Source organism: Colletotrichum abscissum, assembly GCF_030869225.1.
Source record: "Colletotrichum abscissum strain IMI 504890 chromosome Unknown Scaffold_53.1, whole genome shotgun sequence".
Classification (NCBI taxonomy): domain Eukaryota; kingdom Fungi; phylum Ascomycota; class Sordariomycetes; order Glomerellales; family Glomerellaceae; genus Colletotrichum; species Colletotrichum abscissum.
In genome coordinates, this window is record NW_026850465.1 from 296,244 (window position 1) to 306,041 (window position 9,798).

The window sequence follows — 9,798 nt, forward strand, 5'->3', positions numbered from 1 at the left end:
CATGGAAACGTATGTGCATATGGGCTGTAATGAACTTTGCGGGCGCGCGCGGCTGCGGTCAACAGGCGCTGGAGGCTTGTGCATGGGAACGGGGATACCGGTGGTTGACTAGATGTCGAGCACTTTGAATAGGCATGTCCTGATAGCTAAGTGACACTTTTTGACCTTTTGGTCAGCAACCTTTTCTCTTGCCCTCACATGCAATGTGCTCCCTGAAATATTCGCCCAACCCTCTTTCCATGACAGACCAGTAAGTCTGAAGCTAGGGTGGTAGTTATCACCGAGGAGATGCTTCTGGGACAATGTTTGTCATCAAATAATCAGGCCACCAGGGGGCCTTTGGTATCGTTTCATTAATAAGTTAAGCTGTATCGAAAAGTATTACAAACCTGGGGGTATTTGGGGAAAGATGATTCCAGCCTATACATGACACATGAACAAAAGCAACGTCCCATCTACCCAACTCCAAATCGTCGCTATGGGTTGGTATCCATCTTTTCACCTACGGGCGACCCGGTCTGTACGTTGATGGTATCATTATCGCCCAACCGTTCCCTCTCCTCAACGCCTGATACTGAAGGCAGCACCGACGAGTCCCTAGGCGTCTTGGCCGACGTCGGCACGATAACGTTAAGAACGCAGTCGTCAAGATGTTCGTAGAATTCTTGAGCTGTTCCGAAATAACTCTGGCAGATTGAGCACTTGGCACCGTCTCCTCGGACATTGCCGGATCCGCTGATGATGAGCTTCCGGCTATTGGGAGGCGTCTGCTCAACGTTATGCACCGAAGTGAGATGTCGCTTGAACACGTCCGCACGATTGAACGCCTTCTCATATGCAGTGCCCACCCCTGGGCAGAACGGACAAACCATCGTCCCTTTGTAGTGTGTCAGTGCATGTCGATTCTTGTCATACTTGCGCGCGAATCCTTTCGTGTGGTACTCGCAAGTCTCTATCGGGCACTTTTCCGGACGTTCTTCTTGATGCGTAAGCATGTGTGCTGCAAGATCCTTGAAGACGCGGCCGCAATCTGGGTGAGGACACCGAGTCCGATTATCCAGGGTTTTGCTTGATGGGCTGCTCATCTGAGAAGACACCATTGACTCAGCGGGAGCTATCATCAAGGGGACAGCCGGCGGTGCTGCCGCTAGCATCGTTGGGCCGAATGTAGGAGATCGCGCAGGCGGTGGCGGAGGTGGTGCCTGGGTGAAGTACTCAAGCGGCTGTTTGTAATCGGCCTCTTCCCCTCCACTCGAGTCGTCTTGGTCTTGAATATCAACAGACTGCCGCACCTCTCTCATCCAGTCCTTGAGAATGGTCATGGGCGGCCAATCCCCACTAGCCTTTCCGCCTCTGTGCGGGTTGAAATGCGCTCTCCGGAGATGCGCTGCCGCATTGTAGTAGGCCCCGTACCGTTTCTGCGTCACACACGCTTTACATTTTGCAAGTGGTATGACAGGTTGCGGCAACGTCGGGCTATAGGTATCTGGCTCGGTGCATACCCAACGCCTCACCAGTGAAGCGTGTTTGGCATCGGTGTGCCTACGGAGCTCGTGTTCGCCTCTAAACCCTTCAGGGTACTCATTGCATTTAATGCAGTAGACGCGACGTAAAGGGGGCCGCTGATACGTCGGCCGCCCTCGACCGCCCGAGAGTGGGGACTCCAAAGGCCTCAAGGGGCCTCGGGGAAAAGTTGGACTCTCTCCAACGGTATGCCTGCGGCCCAGAGCATCTATTCCTTGGGGCGAAGTAAGGTAATCCGGACCCATCGTAGCGGCAAATGGGTCTCGGTCTGATAGCGGGGCTGGGTTCGGGATCCAAGGATCGCCCAAAGCTCGAGGGTCGTGCATAGGACGTCTGGGTTCTTCGCTGGGTTTGGCGATGGGCGGAAGAACGAACATACTGGTGCGTGCTGGAACTCTTTGCCTGAGGAACCCGTTGAACGTGGCTGCGCCTTCCATGTTGCCATCTCCAAGATGTATTAAGAAGTCTTTGGAAGAAGCAAAACCCTGCTGACCCCAAGTGTCCTTTCTCATAACCATGTACAAGGAGTCTGTGATGGCTCTGTCTCGTTCATCGAGATCCGCGGTCTGTTCGTCGAGTAACATGGGCCCAGAAGTTGCAAAGAGCGTGACCAGAAGCTTGTAGACGCTGTTCATGGCGTGCACACCGCCTGTCCCCCTCCAAGTTGGAGGAGTGTGCGATGATAGTCGTCTTGGCAGGTAAGAGGCAATGTCCACCAAGATCGTACGCACAACGCTGAAGATGCAAAGTGCAATAAACACCGCGCACCAGCTCTTCGGGTCTCGTGGCCCCTTCTTGACCGTGGCACTCTCAAATGCCTGGAGGAACTGCGCCATGCAATTGTAGAGTAAACGATAATGAGCATCTTGATCGACTTCATCAGTAAATAGGGGTCGGTGGGGTGGGCCTCCGTCTAGGCGAATCGAAGGTTCTGGTTGTTGAAGGTCCCAGAACATGACCTCTCGCAGCAACAGTTTCGCTCGATACAACACTGGGAATACTGCTTCCTCCCTCTCTCTAGTGGCCGCGATTAGGCCGCTTGTCTTGAGAAGGTGGAGAAAGTTGTATGCAGTTCCTCCGCCATTCCAACTCGCTGTTAGAATATTCAAGATTGGCGGTGGCCGATCGATCGTTTCTCTAGGGTAGTGTGAAAGCGTAGAGTTGGCTAAAGGAAGATTTGCAAGTTCTTCCGTCCACCAGAACCCGTCATCAAAATCAAGATTTGCTTTGACCGCATGTAGTATGTCCGGTGATATGCGGTAGCTATTTTCCAGATGCTCGTTCATGCTTCTTCGCTGGGCTAGCGGAGATGTGATTGGAGTCTGTGATTGTCTTGGAGACACTAGAGCTTGTTTGTTAAGCCGGGCCTATTTCTCGTAGAACTCGAGTACTAACCTGGGAGCATGATGTCCGAAAAGGCGTCAAGGGGGCCACGATGACAGCCGATGGCCTTCCAAAAGTCACTGCTTGGACTAAGTGGCTGGTCGACGCAATAATAACACGGCTCGTTCGAATCGCACTACCATCATGTGTCAATGAACCTACACCAAAAAGATGTAGTGGACTATCATTCTTACCGGTTGCTTAGTAGCCATACAGCGCAAGCATGGTCCAGAGTCTTGAAGCAGCCTGAGCTCGCCAATCGACTGGAGTCGAGACTGACCAACCCTACTACGTTTCAAAGGAGGCAGCAACGGGTCGACTTCGGAATCAACAGAGCCGCGTCCTGGAGCGGAATATTCACTGACTAGCGAGTAGGATTGAAGAGTATCTCGGCGTTCTTTCGGCTGGCCTGTTGTCAAAGGAGCTAGCTGGGTGCCGTGCGATGGCTTTGGGAGTTGGAGAGCCAGCGGCTGCTTTCCTGTCTCGGGGCCCCATGGTCGCAATGTCTGGTATTCGGGAAAGGAAATCGGCGGTGTATTGCCGACTGACATGCCCGAGTCGCGATGGGGGTGTAGGGTATGCTCTCGGGCATGATTGTCTCGCTCGTCCTTGTTGTGGAAGCCGTAAATGTAATGTATGCAGCGCTCGTCCCAGCACTTGAAAGAGGACGTGGACCGGGACGACGGTGACAAGCTTTCCCTCATCTTCCATCCACGGACTACCGGGTCGTGGCCTTCAAGATTACGGTCTAACCAAGCCGCATAGCCAGTCGGCGCTTCGTCATACAGGGATCGTTTAAGGGCATCAACCATGTTTGGGTCCAGCAGATCGTGGCCTAGAAACTATGTTAGAAACTGGCTGCGAGGCAATGTCTGAGCAGGACGGGAGCAATTCACCTTGCTCTAAGCAAGCAGTCTCTATACATTCGCATCGGTACTGCAATGACCTAGCCTCCTCAAACTCAGAATTGATTGGTATGTTGGCAGAAATATCTATGAGCATGGTCAGTCGGACGATTGAGAGGGAGACCAGGCAAGACATTATTGGAGCGTGGCATCTTACGGTGATGATCAGAGTAGGCTTGTAGAACCCGCAACTTGTGGCGGAGCATGTCAAGCTCCAACTTGGCATTGAGGCCATACTTTGCGGGCAGCAAGGCAGCAAGCCGTGCTTGAATCTCGGCCTGCTGATCGAGAAGTTGTCGGATGGCGCTATCGAGGCCGGGATCGGTGAGGTCGGCCGCCATTCCTCCCGGACCACGAGGGCGTCCTCCTCCCACCAACGACGACGACAGTATGGGCGTACTCGAGAATTGTAGTGGACAAGGCGCAAGGAGAAATTGCACAAGTAGACATGAGTTGTCGTCTGCTCTGCTTCTCAAAAAGCCGTTTCGTTCACACGTCGATGTGAGTGGTTCGGGTGCATCAGATACAAGCTTTTAAGAATCGATTCACGCCGTTTCTCAAACCCTCTCTAGTTGTAGACGCAATGTGCATATCATCAGTCGTTGGGAAGGCGTCTAGGGGTGATGCTATCGATGTTTTGGCGTTGCTTTTTGTTGGCGGGTTTGCCGCGGGCGTTTTTTGTGTAAGATTGGAATGGAGTAGGCATGTATGTGATGGTCGGGTTCATGCTTTTTCTAAAAGATTGATCAATGGGTACCGGTTAGTATGTTGCATGCTGTTGCTCGCTTTTCTTCCCGGCATCCGCAGATCTTTCTCTGTCTTTGGCGGATTCGAGTTATTTCCAACTTTTTTTTGCCTCATTCCCACCAGGGGTGGTTCGTCAGGATCGAGCGAGGTGATGTAAGGTACAACAAGCGAGACTTTCGCAGCTTGCTTGGATGAGCGGGACCCTTGATCGAGTTTCCATTCCAGTTCCAGGTCTAGCTTCAGGTCCAGATCTAGCTCCAGTATCCAGCTCCAATCCACAAGTGGCTGAGATGTCAGCGAGCGAGAGACAGGTGGTGGTGGTAGCTGCTGCTGGTATGCGGTCTCCGGTTTTGTTTCCGATGCAAGCTTGGTCCTCACTGCCGCTCAGGTTTCCGTCTCTATTTTGGGTCGTCCTTGGAAGAAGAAACACACAGTGCACAGGCGCGAGACGAAGGAGAGAAGAGAGAGAGAGGGAGAGGGAAGAGGAGGAAGAAGAAGAAGAATGATGCAGAGAGATTGTGAAGAATTGGACAGGCCGGAAAGAATTCAGGGCAGGAATCTCGGTATGGTGGGTTTGAGGGTCGGATTTTGGCGGGAATGGTCTGAATAGCGAGTGAGAGCACCGTACCCGATCGCGGTGCTGGTGTGCTCCTCCCTCATTGGGGAGACAGGACCTTTTATTGCCTTGTTACCAGGCCAGGGTTCATTTGGGGAAGTGGGGCTATCGTGGCTAACGGTCTTGTAAGGTAGATTAGAGCAAGATATGGAGCAGAGCAACGCGACGGCGAGCAAGCTGCAAGTGCAAGAGAGCAGCAGGGCAAGGGTGGAGAGAGAGAGGCGACGTGATGCTGGTGTCCCGTCGGAAGACAGAAAAAAAAAAGGGACCCCAGCTGGGTTCTAGTTTGGACCTGGAAAGGGAGGGGGGGGTGGTTTGATTACAAAATTGAGAAACGGTGCCACAGGGGAGACGACGGGTTGAACGGCGGACAACAGACAACAGACAATGTACGGATATTATTGTTGATGGTCCGGCCTGACAAGTAGATGGCAAGGACACCGTGACAGAGGCTGACAGAGAGGAAGAAGAGGGTGAGAAGGCAACAGGGAGAAGAACACCAGAAGAAGAAAAAAAGAAAGAGGCTGGATGCACCCACTCTACACGCAGCGTAGCAGTTTGGGGGACGAGGATGGGGATGAGCCCAGGACGATGAAGACCAAAGACCAGGACGGGTGAAGAGCAGCGACAGGTCCAGCTGGGATCTGGCAGGGTGTCTTTTGCTTTGCCGCCTTGCGCAAGCAGGCAATTGGATAGAGCAAGGTAAGGAAGGTACCTCATCCACAACACACCTCAATTACCTAAGTACCTCGTTGCCTTCCTTGTCTTTGGACCTTGGGTAAAGCGTAGCTGACAGATATGGTTGGCTGTGAGGCAAGCACACGGTAAGATATCCCAAGGCCTGGAGGGATTATGGGTGCTGATGATGGATATGGATACCTTATGGATATGATGACGGGACGGAATAGCTAAGGAAGGAAATAAGGAAGGTCTTGAAACTGCCATATCCGTACCTTGCGAAGTACGAGGTAGCCAGCTGCCTCGCCTCGCTTCTTTCATAAGGTACCTACCTACCTTTACCTTATGTTCCATCCCATTGCTAATAGTCCTCTTTCCCATGTCCATGTTGCACCTTCTCCCGATCTTCTATCTCTTTCCTACCTATGTCAGGTACCTGCTCTAAGGTAGGAGGGTTAGTAGGTAGTTTACTCCTTGCGCTCTCCTCACCTCCACCCTTCCGCCCCTTCCCCAAGCATCGACGGAATGCACATCACTCGCGAGGCAGGTACTGTACTTCCAAGCCCCAAGCCGAGTAAAGTAATGTGCGATACCTCACTTCAGCCTGTCACGTAAGGTAAGGGGCTGTGTGGCTGTGGGTGTTCAAACTTGACCCATAGATCTCACTGATACCCGCAATGATTGTGGCCAACCTAACGTCCGACCCGTATTCCGTACTCCGTACCCTTCAACGTTTGCCTCCTGCCGGCCCTGATTCCGTCGAGCCCTTCAGCAACTTCCCTCTTTTATCTGACCCCTCCCATCCATTCCGCTTCTTCTCGTCCCTAACTTGCCTCACTAGTGTACCTTGCTGTCCGCCACTTGGAATAACCCTAATGAACCGCTTGCCTTCAGCACCAACACCTTATCCTTCCCGATTCAGTTGATTTCGCCAACCACAGACACCACCATAGACATCAGCTGCTCCCCAAAATTCGACTACCTCGCCACGGGATATCCCTGGATCTTGTATCAGGGGCCTCCCGCCCCAAGGATGAGTGAGGTACTTTACTTCCTAATCAGAGCACGTTGTTCCTCGTCGTACCTTATGCCTGCCGGCGCAATCATCACCGGCATCATTCCATTATCTGCTTCTGCACTGACGAGCCCATGAACAGCACCAAACAGTGTCATGGACGGTCGTATTTCTCCTTTTCTCTAGCCTCGGTGCCGCTCTTTGACAGTCTACCCTTCACTACGCAAAAGGTACAGACGACTACCAATAGTCCATCCTTCTCCATCTCGCTGGATGCACTGTGGGAGACTTCGGCCGCCATCCGACCGATGTTTATCCAAGGGTCTCTCATTGTACCCTCACCGTACCTGCGCATCCCATCCACGGCCGATCAGACACCATGGACGGTATGCTTACCTTGCCCCATCTTGGCTCGCCTGGCAATGCCGTCCCTATCGTCTTTCTGTTTCCACGATCAGCCTGAGGTGTTTATGATGCTCTCGAAACTACCGGTCTCCTAATTCCATTGATCCCTCTTCTCTCTTACTCCCCCAGGAAGAGTCGATAGTCGACCAGTGGCAACACAATCCGCATAACTGCGCCATGGTCATTGCTGGATCTAGCAGGTAAGGCGAGGGCGGACTTATCGAGCATATGTTGGCCTCGCACGCCTTACGCCTCTTATCAGCTCCCCCTTCGGCCTTACCTCGCCCGTCTCCCATTCAATGACGCCCGTCTTGGAACCGTACCGCCCTCCCCTCCGATTCGCAAGGGGGCATGGGCCACAACCAATGCACACACCTCGAGTCCCCGTTGTCTGGCATCCCACACCCCCGCCTCATCCCAGCTACTTCCCTACCAAGTTACATTAGCCACTTGCTTGACTGGTTAGCTTCCTAACTCTTTTGAACCAGCAGCTCGCAACAGACCGCGTTTCTGTCCCGACTGCCTTCAAGCCGCATACCGTCCCCGTGGTCGCAGCGCGACCTCGAGCTGCTTTCATGATGACTGCTACTACGTACATCACGGCATCTCGAGCTACTGCGGGCTGTGGAGAGAGAGAGAGAGGAGAAGGAGAGGGACAAGAAGTTCACAGCCGTTGTGTCGTTGAGGGGGGTGGTCAGCCGCCGCACACACTCTCTCAGTTAACCACAACCAGTCTGGCACATTTGCCTTCCACCTCCAACCCCTTGAGCCTCGACCTGTCCCATGAATCCTACTCTTACCTTCTGGTAGGGTCTTCTGGTAAGTCTTGTTCTTTATCGCTTTATTTCCCGCCTTGCGAGTGGAGGCGCTGAGGAAAAAGGCAACCAGAGAGACTGGCAAGTGAGGGCCTCTCGGAGAAAGATACTACTTACCTAGTGTGTGTACACAGTACTTCTTAGAGAGCCCAGAAAGCTCCATCCAACGGGTTCATGGGGCCCATGAGCCTGGCTGTGGGCGTCGACGACGTGGGGCCGCTTGCGCCATCTCCGACTCCCCGACCGCCGGCCGCTGGCCCCAAGTCAAACAAAAGCCGACTAGTAACAGGGAGAGAAAAATATCAGACGAGACCAGACTAAACGTCTGTTTAGCCTTACTGTCTGTCCGTCGCCTCCGTCCTGTTTGTGTACCCTTCGGCTTCGTCTCGAGCCAGTCCGTCTGCTCCTCGCACGAGTCTTGACGTCTGTCAGCTGCATTGGCAGCCCATAACCACTCGCTGCCCTGACCGTTCAAGCTTTCCCTTCAGTACTTTAGCGAGTAATCTTCCTCGCTGGCGAGAGCTCAACTACCGTCTACGAGAGCTCGCTTCTACGTCGCAATTGTGTACACTACGCAGCAGCCAGCAATGCGCTCCATGGACTGCTGAGCCTGGCCTGGCCTGGCCTGGCTTTCCCTCAGGCTTTTCGCTCGCTAGTGCGAGCTTGCAACGTCAGGTTCTATTCGGGTTGGGGGCGGTTCTCGAAGCATCACGCGAGTGCAGGGGGATCCCTCTGTGGGCAAGAAATTGCGACATTTCCGCCTTGCCTGCCAGTCTGCGCAGCCACCAGCCTGCGCAACAGCTCTCCGCCGCAGCTCTTAGAAGACAGCCCTGGCTGGTCTTCGCCTCGAATCTCATGTCGCTCTGTCTCTCGACGACGCGGGTGTTTCCCGTCATAAGCGCACTTAGAAGGCACCTGGAGCCAAACCCACGTCTCTATGACCACGCCCACGCCACACGGGCCAGCTTGCTAGGCTCCACGTGGGCCATGGAGTCCGTGGTACGATGCTGGGGGGCAGTCCCGGCAGAAACAAGCATGTGCCGAGTCACCGTTACAACCTGCAGATAGCTGCTGCGGGTGACGGCGAAAGGGGTGGATCACAACCACTGCTTGCTGAGAGCAAACCTGCCCTTAAAGCAGCGACAGACATGCAGCGTCGACCGTCACACGGCGGATGGGGTTGGCCGTGCCAGGCTCTCGGCCTTAGGCCTGACAAGCGGTCTCTCGATCGAAGCACGACGACTGGACGGACGATTCTCTTGGAACCCTTCCCATGCCTCTTTCCCCCCTCCATTTCCTGCCGCTATCCTCTTGGACGAAGTCAAAAGTCACTTGGATGGAGAATGTGCGAAGCAAGATATTGGACAAGTCGCAATGCTCTGTAATCGTACAGAACGTCTCGGACACGAGGCCAACTTGACCACATCCTTTCTTTGCAGCAGAAGGTCTGGTCCACAGTCGTACGCGTCGGTTCATCATCTAACATGGTCAAGACAACTTACTTGAAGAGCCGAAAACTCTCCTTGGACAACACTACTAAGCGATATGAAGTTGGCCGTTGCACACAGGGGAGAGTTCAGCCCGACTAAGAGGGCCCGCAAGACATCGAATAGACCCTGTTCACGGTGAAGGGCACGTAAAGTTCAACAATACTCAAATGTTTGCGGCTTGAACTGCAATAGCACCATGGTTAGACCATGATGCCCTGGT

At 53.6% G+C, this 9,798-nt stretch overlaps 3 protein-coding genes across 3 annotated transcripts; 2 read left to right on the forward strand and 1 right to left on the reverse strand.

Moving 5' to 3' along the window:
* Positions 1–476: 476 nt before the first annotated feature.
* On the reverse strand, positions 477–4,153 carry CABS01_14398 (uncharacterized protein; the record flags this gene model as incomplete). Its single annotated transcript, XM_060547737.1, has 5 exons — positions 477–2,866; positions 2,920–3,043; positions 3,102–3,742; positions 3,804–3,899; positions 3,970–4,153. 5 exons carry the CDS (start codon positions 4,151–4,153, stop codon positions 477–479), a joined length of 3,435 nt encoding a protein of 1,144 aa, XP_060393444.1.
* Positions 4,154–7,002: 2,849 nt separating this feature from the next.
* Positions 7,003–7,368, forward strand: CABS01_14399 (uncharacterized protein; the record flags this gene model as incomplete). Its single annotated transcript, XM_060547738.1, has 1 exon — positions 7,003–7,368. The coding sequence occupies one exon, from the start codon at positions 7,003–7,005 to the stop codon at positions 7,366–7,368; it is 366 nt and encodes a 121-aa protein (XP_060393445.1).
* Positions 7,369–7,450: 82 nt separating this feature from the next.
* Positions 7,451–9,156, forward strand: CABS01_14400 (uncharacterized protein; the record flags this gene model as incomplete). Its single annotated transcript, XM_060547739.1, has 4 exons — positions 7,451–7,473; positions 7,740–8,079; positions 8,233–8,370; positions 8,422–9,156. 4 exons carry the CDS (start codon positions 7,451–7,453, stop codon positions 9,154–9,156), a joined length of 1,236 nt encoding a protein of 411 aa, XP_060393446.1.
* Between the last annotated feature and the right edge of the window lie 642 nt (positions 9,157–9,798).